At 42.6% G+C, this 16,617-nt stretch overlaps 1 protein-coding gene across 1 annotated transcript in view; it reads right to left on the reverse strand.

Annotated features, from left to right (window-relative positions):
- The window catches only part of CIT (citron rho-interacting serine/threonine kinase), a 137,823-nt gene extending 121,691 nt beyond the window's left edge, over nt 1-16,132 (reverse strand). Inside the window, 4 exon segments of the mRNA XM_085859015.1 lie at nt 5,117-5,286; nt 11,516-11,654; nt 15,302-15,419; nt 15,504-16,132. Coding sequence (XP_085715141.1) covers nt 5,117-5,286; nt 11,516-11,654; nt 15,302-15,419; nt 15,504-15,568 — 492 coding nt within the window. The 5' untranslated portion in view covers nt 15,569-16,132.
- Nucleotides 16,133-16,617: the final 485 nt, after the last annotated feature.

The raw sequence follows: 16,617 nt of genomic DNA on the forward strand, positions 1-16,617 counted from the left end.
AATTGATTTTTAAATAATATTTCCATTGCCCGATTTGAACGAAACTTGATACTGCAAACTGCAGGAGAATGGTGAGAAAGGTGGCCCTAAAATTTTTGCGCTATCGTGTACCGTTTTGGCTGTATTTCGGGAACACACACACACACACACACACACACACACACACACACACACACACACACACACACACACACACACACACACACACACACACACACACACACACACGATGAGAGTTTCAGTAATATATCGATTATGAAGAGCCCATCAGGAGGAAGAGGAAGAAGGACTTTGAGCACTGCTATAAAACACATAAACCTATAAAGTATAAACGGACGACAGTGTTTAAGTACATAATTCAATTGAGACAAAATACAAGTTTTAAAGGATGCAGAATAAAAACGTTTTTCTGAAGTGAATGCCATTGATGCACCGTCTTTTACACAACCTCATTCAACATTCAAAATTAGTTATTCGTGCCCAATGTTTGTGTCCTTGATGACGTCCCTAAAAACAGTAAGTTCCCTGTTTGTAATGATTTTCAATTTTGTTTGACTGCAAGACTACAACAATCGTGATGACTACGGTGATGACAACAGCGACAACGATGGCAACAATAACATGGCGATGCCTCTTGGCGGTGGTTGTACCCTCCAATGCAAGTCAAGAGCCAAATCTTCTCCATTCTTCCCCACTGCCCGTATTAATCAGGGCAGGGCGTTCACGGTCAGAGTGCCGATCAGTCCCCACGGATCGGCCCATTCCATTTTGTCTTATCTCTCTCCATATATATCTCTCTCTCTCTCTCGGCCAGGACTTTGTGAAGGTGGGGTTACACCATCCTGGATGTGGGGGATCAATGGGTCACTCCTTGGAAATTGATCGGCCGGCTCCATACCGCGGCCTTGTTCGAGAGAACTGTCCGAGGTCATCATATAGGACGTTCCAAAAAGGCATGGACAACTTTGGTTGTTAATATATTTACAACCACAAATGACACAACGATACCCTTTAGTTATATACATTTCAGAAACTCGTGCAATTTTCTATATTTATCTTGCCAAAACAAAGTTTTTGCAAGATATGCGAGTCAGCTTGTATGTTTTTTTTGTTTGTTTGTTTGTTTGTTTGTCTGTAATCACGTATAAATAATTCTGCAGAGCACAGTTATCATTGGAAATTTTTGTAACTTCACATATCAGAGGCCTATAGAGGTCCCTTTCAGCACATAAAATTTTGAAGGTCAAGGTCAAAGGTCAAGGTCACTTTGTCGCAAATCAGGGGAGTCGACGAAACCCTTATTTTTTGAGTAATTTTGATCGGATCGTCTTCAAACTTCATGGGAATATAGTTCATGGTCTGGCGCTCAGCTGATTAATTTTTGGTGGCGATTGGCCTTGACCTTCATGTTTTTGTTTTATCTGTAATCATGTATAAATCACTCTGCAGAGCACAGTTATCATTGGAAATTTTTGTAATTTCGCATATCAGAGGCCTATAGAGGTCCCTTTCAGCGCATAAAATTTTGAAGGTCAAGGTCAAAGGTCAAGGTCACTGTCGCAAATCAGGGGAGTCGACGAAACCCTTATTTTTTGAGCAATTTTGATCGGATCGTCTTCAAACTTCATGGGAATATAGTTCATGGTCTGGCGCTCAGCTGATTAAATTTTGGTGGCAATTGGCCTTGACCTTCATGGTTAGCACCTAAGGTCAAACATATTTGACCACAAGGTCAAATTTTCATGTTTTAGGAACCATATCGTGTAGTACCTCAAATTGAACACCTCGATGAGTGCTTTCTCGATGTCAAGCTTGAGACATTATGACGTCATTTGGTGATGTTATGAGGAAAACGCATATTTTTCATGGTTATTCTAGAACAATCCTCATCGGAATCTCTCGTAGGCAGATATTCCTCAAGGAGTCGCTCCTGGTGGATAGCAGCTCTGTTCACCTCAGTGTGACCTGAAAGAAGTCACACGTGGTCACCTTTTGGCAAGATACGGGTCACCCTGCGGGTGACATTGGTTCATTTTTTTATTTCAGGTTTGGTGGTTTACTGTTAAACAAAATGGCAGCTACACAGGAGAACGCTCAGTGCATCGAATTGTTCAGAGACGATATCCGACACGCACGTTCAGCGTAATTTCCATACAAGGTATGTAAGGAATCCACCATCGCGGACTAGTATCAGAGAGTAGTACAAGAGGTTTAAGGAGATTGGAAGTTGTCAGAAACAGAAAAGTACCGGTCGACCAAGCACAAGTACAGCAGACGTTGAACGAGTGTGTGAATCATTTCAACAAAGTCACAGAAAATCAATTTGACGCACATCCAGAGAATTGGGATTACCAACCACTACTGTACACAGGATTTTGCAAGAACGACTGAAGCTCTTTGCCTACAAGGCGCAGATTCTGCTGGAACTCAAACCAAATGACAGACCAAACACAAGGCGTTGGCCTTGGAAATGTTCAATTGCGTAGAGGATAATGAAGATTACCTGAAAAAGGTCATATTCACAGACGAAGCTTTCTTTCATGTATCGTGGAAGATCAATCAACACAATGTGAGGATCTCGGGCTCTGAAAAACCACCACATGGTCATTGAACACATACGCGACAGTCTAAAGGTGAATGTGTGGTGTGGTCTTCCCCATGACCACCTGGTGGGTCCATTTTTCTTTGTGGAGGATACAGTAACCTTAACAATTTACGTGAACATTTTGGAAGGATTCGCCTTCCCACAGATTGAAGACCTGCAACCCGATATCATTTTTCAACAGGACGGTGCGCCTCTCTTTGGGCCTTAGTCGTTCAGGTCATCCTGAATGAAAAATTCCCAGGTCGCTGGATTGGCCAAGACGGACCAACCGCCTGCCCCCCCCCTGATAAGACATAACCCCCCTTGATTTTTTTCTGTGGGGGTTTGTCGATGATGTTGTCCACAACACCAAGGTGGCAAACCTGAAGGATCTTCATTCTCAGATCACAGCTGCATGCACACTGGTGGATGCAAGCATGCTGAGCCGAACAAGGCAAGAACTCATGTACCGCCTCGGTGTCCTGCGCGTGACAAACGGAGCTCACATTGAAGTGTATTGATGGTATGCACAAAACTTTTGGAGTTTCTGTATCATATAAACCAAAGGGTATCGTTGTATCATTTGTGGTTCTAAATATATTAACAACCAAAGTTGTGCTGGTCTTTTTGGAGCACCTGGTACAACATCAACAACAACAACGCGGTGGCAGCAGCAGCTACAGCGATGACGACAATGATGGTGAGGACCACAGTAACAACCACAACAGCGACGAAGGACAACAGCAGTAGGCGATGACAACGGCAACAACACGGTGGTGGCTACGGCGACAACAACACTGAAGATGATTGCAATGGCAGCAACCACAGCGGCGATGACAACGATGGCGCTGATAACAGCAACAGCAATGACAATGCCGACAACAGCGGAGACGCAGCGACACCACAGCAACAATAGGGTGCATCAAATGCCCCCTTTTTTGCGAAAGTTTGAAAAACATAACGGCGATAGGACAGATGTGTTCGAATACATGAAAAAAACATTTCTATTTTTTTTTCAGAATTTTCGGTCATCATCTTGGGGGTCCACATCGGGGTAAAATTTCAGGCACTCAGCTCCTGCGCATTTTTCAGAATAAGCGTTATTTTTCACTGTATAGTGATCAAAACTTGTATCTGGTGGTGAAATCATTCTGACATATCGATGTACTGCTCCTTTGGTGATGTTCCAGTGATATAGAGCCAATCAAATTTTTCAGGAAATTTGCCGGAGAAGCGGGAAACTGGTGATTTTCCCAGAAAAAAAATAGTAACAAATGCCTCGGTTCTGTCAAATTCAAGGCTTTATTCCCCAGAATTATGTGTATTCATATCAAGGTACTCATATAATATCATTAATGATCAAGTTTCAAGCGTTTCCGGAGATTCGGATTCTCTTTCCTGTCATTCTCAGTGACTTGTTGCACATTCTGAAAGTGTTCTTCAGACCTAGCTGCACCGAGACAGTCTGTTCTGAGTTTTATTCGACGTTCAGCCGCATCATTAGTTACATTGAGTGCTTTGGTTTTAGATTTTGAATCCACATAGGCTGGAAGTGTTTCCCACTCACTCACTTCATACGTTAAGAATGAATCGTCCAGTTCAAGTTCTCAGAACACAAACCAAGAATCAACCGAGACAAAGTCAGATAGGCTAGATGTCAAGTGAATGTACTTGGGGAAGTGAGGCTTCTGAAGTCTGTACCAAGGTGCCCAATAGGCAATAGTCCAAGTTCCTTTGTCCAAACTTTTACAGTCCATACTGTCCAAATCGTCCAAACTTTTACACTCATGATCTGCCACGTGTCAAATTCTCCAGGAGAAAAATACCATTTTCCGGGAAACTGTGCCAACAAATTACAAGCCAACCGTGTTACAAACATCACCAAAGGAGCAGTACATTGATATGTCAGAATTATTTCACCACCAGACACAAGTTTTGATCACTATACAGTGAAAAATAATGCTTATTCTGAAAAATGCGCAGGAGCTGCGTGCCTGAAATTTGACCCCGATGTGGACCCCCAAGATGATGACCGAAAATTCTGAAAAAAATGAGAAATGTTTTTTCATGTCTTCGAACACATCTGTCCTATCGCAGTTATGTTTTTCAAACTTTCGCAAAAAGGGGGCGTTTGATGCACCCTAAGCAACAACAATCTATAAACCATATCTATCCCCTTTCTTACCTGCCACTTTTAACTCCTAAACCAAGTACCCCACACTATCCCTGAGAGGGAAGATGTTGTTCATGCGTTTTACAGCAGCACTGTAATAAACACAAACTCCAAGTGCAGCCTCCTCATTCTCCCGTCTGTAAGGATGGCTCTTTGCTAGCAATTATGAAATAAACTCTGGACAAATAAAGAAAAACTCCAAAATTAGCATCAAACTTGGTCACTTCACAATCCTGTGCAACCCCATATACTGTGTAAATTAAACAATTGTGTCCCAATGTCTGTATTTTACAAATTATACATTTTCCAAATGTGCCTCCCATGCAATATATGAATGAAATCCTTGGAGATAAACTGACCTGCTTCATCATCGTTTCCTTGCAACGGACTTTCATGGCATAAATGTCTCCTGTAGCACGTTCACGTACCACCTTTACATAGGCATGCTGACTGCAGCCGATCATGGCACACTCCTCAAAATCGGCGATACGAGGACGCAGTTCTCGCAGCTCTGAAACTATTTCAGAATCTAAAAATATGGGAAATAAAAATAAAAACAGCACGAGGAAAAACAAATTGTCCTGACTGATGAAAAATACGATCATTTCGACCATTTACAAAAATGCAATTCCTGCAAAACATTAACAGGATTCATTTAAAACACAATGATGATGATGATGATGATCCATGTATTTTCCATCCTCTGTACAAGAGTAAGTACATATCTAACTATCTAAAACACAATGTGTATTTGTGCAGTTGTCTGTCCCCCTTCATAAGGATGATTTGAGTCGGGTTTTCAAGGCCAATCTTTTAACATGACTGTGTTCACTAGTCTATTTTTCAGGATTAAAATAAGTAAATAAATAAAACTCGAAAAACATTTTTCATAAAAGAGTAATTATGTCTCTTCTATTGGAAATGTAGACGGTGACTTGCAACCAGGCCTCAAAGGCGGTGTACAGAAACGTTTAAAAAAAATAATAATAAATACAAGGCACAGGGAAGTGAAATTTGCTGCACATGGAGTAAAGCAAGTGTTCATTTACATCCGTGGGATGTCTAATAAATAAAGAAGATATAAGCACACGTGACGTTAGGTCGAGGCTTCAGACTTTGGCTGCTCACGAGGCTGTACCGTCAAAAAGAAAAGTCAAAGAAAATAAAGAAAATAGGGTTACATTTGTACATGTAGCGTTTTGAAATAATACTTCTTGCTACTAAACATCATATCCTCCGGTCTCTGAATATTTCGAATAAAATAATTCCAAGGTGTCATTTTTGACAGGCTTTTATACAAGTAAATAATAAATCACATATGGTGATATGGTTTATTGGGGCATTTCCAAAAAGCTGAAGCTTGTGAAATGCCTTAAATAATAAACTCTCACTACCAGACAAAGGAACAATGAGCAAAGAACTATGAGCAAAAGCAAGCATAAATGGACAAAATACTGAAAGTAAAAGAATTGTTTAAACATCATCAGGGGAATCTTTTCTGTGGTAGACCAACATGTTACATATTGGGAGAAGGTTCTTATAATAAGATATGCATCCGTTCATAGGCAGCTGGGCTTTCACTGCTCCATCAATCGTGTTCCAAAGACGAGGACCATAAAATCTCATTGTATTCATGGAGTATGACGTGCGAGTGTAGGGTAAGAACAAATTGTTGCAGGACCTGGTATGACAAGTGTGTATCATGTATAGAGGTGAAATAAGAAGAGAAAGTGCAGAGAAGATTCTTGACATACCTTTTTTTGGATACAGAGTCAAGGCTCGCAGAAGAGCTAGAACATTGAACGCATCAGGACGCAAAAGAACAAGAGATAGTAGAGAGAGGGGGGAAACACCAACAATAGGGTTGAAGAACAAAATATAGGGAAACTTGGACCAACAATGGGTATGGGGGGAATAAGGGATAGGGGAGGACAAGATGGGCACAGAAGCAAACTCTCAGGAAGGCAAAACTGGAAATTTGTAAGGTGTGGTATTGGGGGTGTGGGAATTAACAGGGGTACAAAATATCATGGTTTTGGATGGGGGATGATCTGAGATGGTGGTGAACAGCTGTCCTGAAGACTTGGAGGGAAGAATGAGACTGAAGAGAATATGGAAGTTGGTTCCACAGAAAGAGGAACAAATGAATGGAAGTGAGCAGTGATTCTGGATTTTGGGAGTTTCACCAGAAGGGGGTTGATAGTGGACCATGTGAGTCCTGCATAAACCACCATGGGAAGCAAGAGGAGGCTGACATTTCAGGCATTGACCCTTCATCAGAACAAAAGATTATCGTTAACCCTTCATTTTTGTTCCGACAAAGGGTTAACGCTCAACACTTTTGCGACTCCTTCTCACATCGATCAGCACGCCGCAATCAACATTCTGTTGATTTCATCAACTTGTAAATACCCATTCCCTCTGGAAATGTGACTTGGTGAAGAAAGATATTGCATCTCTATATGCGAGTCTCAATGAAGATTTAAGTGAATTGAAACATGTGAATAAAAGTATCTTCTATAACAAAGTTATTGTTCTTGCTGCCATCGTGGTGATGGTTGTGGCTTGTATGTTCCTGCCGTGAACTTTTATATAGTGTTATGGTCACGCGGTTCGTACAGTTGCCCGGTTTGAATTTGGAAAGTTGCCTCAATGTGACCGTAACAACTACCATGACCAGAATTCGCCCCCAAAAACAGGTACATTTAATAAAGCAATGGTCACGGGGAAAGAAACAAGGAAAGAAAAATAACAGTGCTAAATAATGAAATAAACCTCTAACCCACTACCGATGATACGCACTCACGGTACCAACGACGAATGGATGGGAGCCTTAATTACCTATGCCTTCGGACCCGATCAAGCACATCACGATAGAGACAAAGCGGGGCAGTGTGTTTTGTTCCAAAATCTGTCTGGGAAAGGTATTCATCGTGGTAATCCTGAAAACATTCTGAAAACTGATGCTGTGTTGGATGACCAGTCAAATCGGTCTCTGGGCCACAAACTCCGAATACTTCAACATGCCAAATAATCTAGCCCTCTATGAACTCAAAACCTGCACTGGAGCTATAGAAGCCAGTGGTAGGTGTGTCATGAATCTCATCATTGAATCTTTCCATGGAATTGTCCATCTGCTGCTACTGGAGCTAACAGAGTGTAATGCTATTCATTGTGATTCCTTTGAGATTCCAACACCGTAGGTCGCAAGGATCGAATCACATATACGTCCTCTTGCAAAATGTTTCCCCAACCTGGCCCAAATGCGGCCATCTTGCTGTTAATTGGATGAGATTCTCCTCAGTTGCTTGAGGTCAGAAAATCTCAGAATGGACCACCTAATGCTCCGTGGGCACAGCATATGGACCTCGGATGGGTGATAATTGGCGATGTTTATCTGGACGGTATCCACAGCTCTGATCGAGTGGAGGCCCATCGTACCCACATTCGACAATGGAAGACCATCAGTCTACTCGCTATGCCATAATCATGTCACCATCAAGGACGTCATCCTGCCACATCGTTAAGTACCTTCAGATCAGCTCTTCAGTAGATCATACGACCACACGGCCGACGACGGGGTTGGCAGTGATATCGATCAGCGAACAAGGAATAATAAGCCGGTTCACTCCATAGAAGACAACCGTTTTTTTGCGGTCATGGAGGACAGATTCATCAGGAATGACAATGGCAATTGAGTGGCTCTGTTACCCTTTCGAGACTATGTTAAACTTCCAGACAATCGATACCTTGCAATCAATCATTCATTCCCTTTGCAAGCTTCTGGATAGCAAACCAACCCTTAAACGGTAGTACATGGACTTCATGGCTAAACTATTTTCCAAAGCAGATGCTGAGCTTCATGAACCAGGAACATAGGCAAAACATGCACGATGGTATCTTCCTCATTTTGCTGTATTCCATCCACGCAAACCTGACAATATCCGTGTGGTGTTCAATGGCAGTGATACCTATCATGATGTCTTCCTAATTAAGGGACTACTTCCTGGTCCAGACCTGGTCAATAGTCTCTTCGGCGTATTAGTATGCTTCAGGCAGGAACCAGTCACCATCATGGCCGACGTAGAGCAAATGTTCCATCGCTTCTATGTACGTAAGGATCGCCAAGACTTTCTGCGATTTATTTGGTTTAAGAACGAGCCCAAAACAGACATCTCCAAATTTCTTATGAAGGTGCAAATATTTGAGAACAGTCCTAGTTCCGCCATTGCTGCCTACGGACGACGTAAAACTGCATCGAATGGTGAAAAAAAAATATGGATGGGACCAAAGACATCACGTGGAAAGGAACTTCCAATGCCAATGATGGTTTGGTGAATTTGCCTACCCCTGTTGAAGCCACAGACCTCTTGATTTGTACCAAGGCGATGTTGTCCACTGCAAATCTACGTCTAAAAAATTGCTTCCAACAGCATGGAAGTGATGGCTCATTTTCCAGACAGCAAGCATGCTAAGGATTTACGGGACCTGGACCGTGGTGCTGACCCGCTCGCTACCTGTTCAGCGGTCAGTTGGAGTGTCATGAGATTTGGAAACAGATACCATTATCTTCACTGTTCCCAACATGGACAAATCCTTCATGAAGCATGTTCTTTCTAGTCAATAGTATTTATTACCCCTTCGGTTTCTCAGCGCCTCTCATTACGGGAAAGATGTTGCTGCGTCAGATGATCTTACCCGACAATGCCAGAGCTGTGCTTTGATTTGATGAACCACTCCCCCGAATATTTCAAGAAACAATGGAACAACTGGTGTGTCTCTCACCGCACTCACCACCGTAAGCGTTCAGCATGCTTATTGTCCTAATCCAATGTCTGAAAACTCATGCCATCAATTGCACGTTTTCTCAGACGCATCGACTGAGGCAATTGGTGTTTGCAGTTATTTGTGGCTTGTCAACGGAAATGGTGAAGTTATTGTAAGTTTGTTGCAGGAAAAGCAAGGCTGGCACCACTATAGACAACAAGTATTCCGCATTTAGAACACTGTGCCACCATTCTGGTTGTCAAATTGATCGACGTTATCACCGCCAAGCTTGACATAGAACTCAACTACATCACTTACCACACAGAGAGTCATGTGGTGCTCGGATATAATATATATATATATATATATATATATATATATATATATATATATATATATATATATATATATATATATATATATATATATATCCGGTTGTTTATTATATCCGGAGCACCACATATCCGGTTGATATGTGGTGCTCGGATAGAATAAACCAATATCAGCAGTTCTATGTGTTTGGGGCCAACCGTGTTCAAGGAATCCATAAAAATACATCACCTTCTCAATGGAACTACGTGGCAACCGACATTAAGCCAGCAGACCTGGCCACTCGCTCCATAAAAGCCTATGACCTGATGTAGCCATCTTTGCTGTCTGGGCCAAGATTTCTCTGGGATTCCGAACTACCCATTAAACCTACTTTGCCTGTTGTAGAATTGGTTAAGGATCCGGAGTTTCGTTCAAAGCCGTATTAGCTATCAAGCATGAACGTTCATCGAGAACATTGTTTGATACGTTTCTCGAAGTGGAAATTTGCGATCAAAGGTGTTCCTTTTTTATCAAATCTGCGACCACTTTATACGCTTGTTCAAGCGAGAGGGGCAGCTGGACAATCAAAATGGTCAACATGACCAACAACAACTTTGAGTTCATCTGATGGAGGAGGCCAGAACAATCATAATTGGCAACACTCGTCCACTTGTACCGGTGTCTGCAAATCCCGATGTGACAGAAATCTTGACACCAGCAGCATGACTTACGACTCATCAGTGGGATACAAAACGTAAACTGTTGAGCCTGGTGGAGTTATGCGCTCTACTGAGTGCTATTCTATTTATGCTGAACATTAGTGTGTCCCTTCCATGTCCTTCAAAAGGGTTCCAACTTTAGTAGAATAATAAAAGTTTTCGTTTGAAAAGCTGTGCGAAGAAACCATTAATGGTTCTTGTTCTTCAAACACGGAAAGAAGTTTTTAAAACATGCAAGTTTGTGGTTAAACGAACATGTGTTTTTCGAAGCTCATCGATTACCCCAACCTGGCCCAAATTAAATCAACATTTTCATGGATACTACCTTTCCAGCGCTCTACGACAGCAGAAACCCTTAAGAATAAAGTGCTACAGATGGAGAAACTCAGCTCATTTTATATAAAAAGGTTCCTGCTTTGGTCGAATAATAAATGTTACTCTCGGAAACGCTGCATCAGGCTCCCATTTCCACGTCGTCTTCTTCTTCAATTCTGGAAAAAGGGCTGATTAAAACAGGCATCTTTAAGATTAAACCAACTTTTGTTCCAAGTGAATCGATTTCCAATGGGACTATTTTTATGATTCGACAACAAGAGGAAACGTTAAAGCTCGAGCTCGTGATGCTTCTTATTATTATTATTATTATTATTATTATTATTATTATTATTCGTCGTCACGGCACGCACATAGTCTCCTTTTTGCGATGGAAATGGCAACACTGTTTCTGCCAGCAGTGAAAAGAAAAAGGTATCAATACCCACTACCTCCAGTCGTGCTTAAATCACTAACACTATTATGTAAAAAAATGCGTTATTTTTGTCTGATCATCCTCTCTCTCACACCCAAAAACATGACACATACGACTTAGATTTACTACATCACTGGTATACAATGGACCTGAGCTGACGTGAAAGGTTTGCAAAGTTATGGCCACATTTTTCGAATACAACACAATCGCACATTTCTTGATGAAGGACTCCACGTAGTCATTGGCCATGAGGCCAGGCCGACTGCATTCATCGAACAACACCAGAAGGGAGTCGAGCAGGCCATCTCGGGTAGCAAGATAACGCAGCTGGTGGGGTTGTACACCACGTCCCTGCCACGCATCGGGAACACCAAGTCGATGTAACAAGTGTCTTGTTTTGTGTTGTGTGTACACACAAAAGCATACTGAAAGAGCAGGTAATGGGGCGCTGATGACTTCGCATGATTCGAAGGTTGTAATCACATTAATAATCGTTGGGCAATTATTTTCTTGCATCTGAAACTCAAAATATGCTAAAATTAACTTTTAAGTCAAAACTTTTGTCAGTGATCGAAAAACAGACCGGAATTTACCGAAGATTCTATGACGTCACGTTCTCCGAAAACTTCGTGAGCATTCGGAAACAGTGTGTGAACAATGGCGAGATGCGAATCAGAGAGCGATTTCAGCGGCGATGAAATTGAGTGTTTTCATTCCGATATTGCCGAGGACGAGACGGATGATGGGAATTTATACGATGGAGTTTCTGGCCCTGAGCCATTTAAATTTGAGCCACTTGCAAGTGCCAGAAACTGCCTATTTCGTGTACAAGTGGCAGGACTGACTGCCGGCAATTCACACTGAGAGCCTCCACCAGACAGATTGGTTTGTAGATTTTCATTTTCTTGTTCGATGTATAAAATAATGTAAAGTTTGATTCGTCTGTGACTTGATATAATAATTTTTAACCCTCTAGTCATTCAAGAATCAATAATGGACCCAAATATATTATACACCGTAGCCTTGGCGTTGAAGTCTGACACCTGAGCTTGACCCCAACAAAAGTGAACAGCAAGAACAAACCCAAACTTTCAAGAGACTGTTGTGGCATATAAATACCAAAACATGTTTCACCTCATTGGGAAATATTCCACCAAATTTAGAAAAAAAAAAAGTGGAAAATTGATCAATTTTTTACAATTGAAATGAAATAGCCCAATTTGCTGATGCTGTTAAAAAAGTAATTTCTTCTTCTTCTTCTTCTGCTTTCGGCTAGCTCTCGTTAGGGGTCGCCACACCGGATCAACCGTCTCCATTTCGCTCTATCCTCCACATCTTCCATTGACACTCCAACCACCCACATGTCCACCCTCACCGTATCCATGAACCTCTTCTTTGGCCTTCCTCTTCTCCTCCTGCCTGGCTGCTTCATCTTCAACATCCTTCTCCCGATATACTCCGCTTCCCTCCTGTGCACATGTCCAAACCATCTAAATCTCGCCTCTCTCACTTTGTCTCCAAACCATCCTACCAGCGGTGTCCCTCTAATATAGTCATTTCTTATCCTATCCATCCTCGTCAATCAAAACGAGAATCGCAGCATCTTTAGCTCTGCCACCTCCAGCTCCGCTTCCTGTCTTTTTGTCAGCGCCACCGCCTCCAAACCACACATCGCTGGTGTCACTACCGTCTTATATACTTTCCCCTTCACTCTTGCAGCTACCCTTCTGTCACAAATCACTCCTGCAACTCTTCTCCAACCACTCCATCCTGCCTGCACTCTCTTTTTCACTTCTCTCCCACACTCTCCGTTACTTTGGACAGTTGATCTCAAGTATTTAAACCCATCCACCTTCCCCACCTCAACTCCTTGCAAACACACCATACCACCACCCTCCCTCTCATTTACGCACATGTACTCTGTCTTACTCCGACTGACTATCATTCCCCTTCTCTCCAGTGCGTACCTCCACCTCTCGAGGCTCGCCTCAGCCTGCTTCCTACTCTCCCTACAGATCATGATGTCATCCGCGAACATCATAGTCCATGGAGACTCCAGTCTTATCTCGTCAGTCAACCTGTCCATCACCATTGCAAACAGGAAAGGGCTCAGAGTCGATCCTTGGTGCAATCCCACTTTAACCTTAAACCGGTCCGTAATTCCTACCGCACACCTCACCGCTGTCACACTGTCCTCATACATATCCTGCACGATCCTCACATACTTCTCCACCACTCCCGACTTCCTCATACAATGCCACAACTCCTCTCTTGGCACCCCATCATAAGCTTTCTCTAAATCCACAAACACACAATGTGACTCCTTCTGGCCTTCCCTATACTTCTCCATCAACATTCTCAAAGCAAACATCGCATCTGTGGTGCTCTTTCCTGGCATAAACCCATATTGCTGCTCACAGATCGTCACCTCTCCTCTCAACCGAGCTTCCACTACTCTTTCCCACAACTTCATGGTGTGGCTTAACAACTTTATCCCTCTGTAATTTCCACAGCTCTGCACATCACCCTTATTCTTGAAAATCGGAACCAGTACACGTAGTCTCCACTCCTCCGGCATCCTCTCACTTTCCAAGACTTAATTAAACAATCTGGTTAACAACCCCACTGCCATCTCTCCTAAGCACTTCCATGCCTCCACTGGTATACCATCTGGGCCAACCGCCTTTCCACTTTTCATCTTCTTCATAGCAGTCCTCACTTCATCCTTACTGATCCACCCCACTTCCAGATTCACTATCTCCACCTCTTCCAACCTTCTCTCTCTCTCATTTTCTTCATTCATCAGCTCCTCAAAGTACTCCATCCACCTTCTCAACACACTCTCCTCGCTCGTCAGCACATTCCCATTTGCGTCCTTTATCACCCTAACCTGCAGCACATCCTTCACAGCTCGGTCCCTCTGTCTTGCCAATCGGTATAAATCCTTTTCCCCTTCTTTTGTATCCAACTTCTCATACAGCTCGTCATATGCCTTTTCCTTGGCCTTTGCCTTTCGCCGCCACTCCTTGTACTCCTGCCGACTTTCTTCATCTCTCTGACTATCCCACTTCCTTTTCGCCAACCCCTTCTTCCTTATACTTTCCTGTACTTCCTCGTTCAACCACCAAGTCTCCTTATCTTCCTTCCTGTTAAAAAGTAATTTAAATCAACAATAAGTTGATTTGTTGAGAAATTTTTTCATGCTTGTGTTTTTCAGAAAGTTTATTTATGTGTTTTTCCATGTACTCTTTAAGAATACATTTCAAGGTTTTTGTCACTTAAATTCAACCACTGATTCTGTGACAGAGCAGTATCTGGAGAACTTGTCAACCAACAACTCATTCACAGAGTGGTGATCAGATGTGTTTATGCCTTCGTAATCCTCGGCTGTGAAATGGCCACCACAAATGACAAGTCGATCCAAAGGGTCCTCTTTACCCGTTTTATCTGGGGGAAAATTCGCCCGTTTTATTTGTACAAATCTTATCCACTGCTGGCGAATGTTCGATTCCTTTGGGAATCGGTGGGAGCGATTACCCGTTTTCCAGCCATTTTCGCAAAACATGACGACACACGTACGAGGCATGATGTACAAATATCCAAATAACTTTGTTCTCCAATAATTCAAAATAAAAAAGGATAATATAGACAGTTGCAAGCTCAAAACAAAGCGAAAGAACGGCCTGCTGAACTGGACACTTCTTCAATGAGCGAGTGAGCGTCCGCTTTGTTTTGGAGAACGTGGCGTCAACATCCATATATGGGCACGCGGCTGTTTTTTTCAACAGCCTCGAGAAATAACAACTTCAGAGTTAAATTTCATTAAACTTCCCAATAGTTAGGCAACCACAATAGTTTGCATCAAACTATTTAATGCACATATAATCATATTGATAAATTTTCAGAACATGTTTGGTGACCCACAACCTGCTCTTTAACCAAAGGATTGCCATTGATAAACCAATCGTTAACACACATCTGCTTCTCAAACAGCTCACCTGCACAATCTGCTTGAGCCGCAAAAGACGACTGGGAATAGTATTCATGACTGGCTGCATCGTTGAACTCGTCGTCTCCAACTTCAACTTGTGCATTGCTGAGTGGAGTTCCTGGTACCTGTGGATGGAAGCTTTTACTCATGGCAAGCACCGATACCATTCACTCGCACGGCTCGTCTCAATGCCCACCCCCCCAAGATACCTACGGCACACGTGCTGCAACTGGTGGTGGTCGTACGGCGGCTTAGCTGCCGGGGCAGCTGTCATTTATTGAGGCGCGACTGTGTCGCTGATGCAGTGCCCCTCTACCGGTACACACACTGGAACTGGTACTCATTTCGCCGACCTCGGAAGGATGACAGGCTGAGTTAACCCCACCTGGTGTATTAATTCAGCGGCCGACGGGGTTTGAACTCAGGACCCCAGGATCCCAAGTCACCACCCTAACCACTGAGCCAACACCAGGCTCCTGGTACAACTCAACTATCGACCACCACACTACCTCAGAGATCTGCCAACCGTGCTGACATGCAATGGCCACTGATGAGGGTTCTGCTCGGCAACGGACGAAAAGTGAAACAAAAGGCAAATCGAGTTCAAAGGAATCGTTGAGAGGACCGTACGGCTTGCTACGTCATTTAGACGGTTTATTATTTCGTCGCACGTGCACAACACGGATGTATAATATCAATAAAACCGACGGCGAGGAAGAACCTCCCTCAGCAAGTCACACACCACCGGATGAATTCCCGACGTTTTCGAATTTAATGGCTCAACAAGCACCGAATACTTCTTTAAATGACGCGAGCATCAAGGAAATCGACTAAACGCAAAAACAGCAAAATTACCTCAGGTCTCAAAACCACGAAGTTCGCCGATTCGACCCAATTAAAAAAAATGACGATTTAAAATACGAATACACGGATTTACTTCATAGATATTTCTTTAGAATTCACCGACCTCCTCAAATTGACCAAACTGCAACAGAAAGATCAACAACAACACCACCACCACCACGTATCATTGTTTTTCTTCTTCTTCTTCTTTTTTTTTTTTTTTTTTTTTGAATCCTCTTCCGACTTTCCCGCCTTGTTTGAAAATGTCACGTGATATTAAAACACGCCCCCAGGAAATACGAACGACATTTTCAAAAGAAGCGCCTCTTCCCTTGGGAAAGGGAGAAACGCTTTTCACTTCTTCAATCGAATATCAGAAAGAAAAAAAAATTTTTTTTTTTAATTTTGTTCAAGAGATTGGAAAAATATCAACGTCTGAATAAAAACGTCACGGGCATCCTTCATGAGTACTTATGTCTA

The sequence above is a fragment of the Eptatretus burgeri genome, chromosome 16 (genome assembly GCF_056783735.1).
Source record: "Eptatretus burgeri isolate ZD-2024b chromosome 16, Ebu_testis_v1, whole genome shotgun sequence".
In the NCBI taxonomy this organism is placed as follows: domain Eukaryota; kingdom Metazoa; phylum Chordata; class Myxini; order Myxiniformes; family Myxinidae; genus Eptatretus; species Eptatretus burgeri.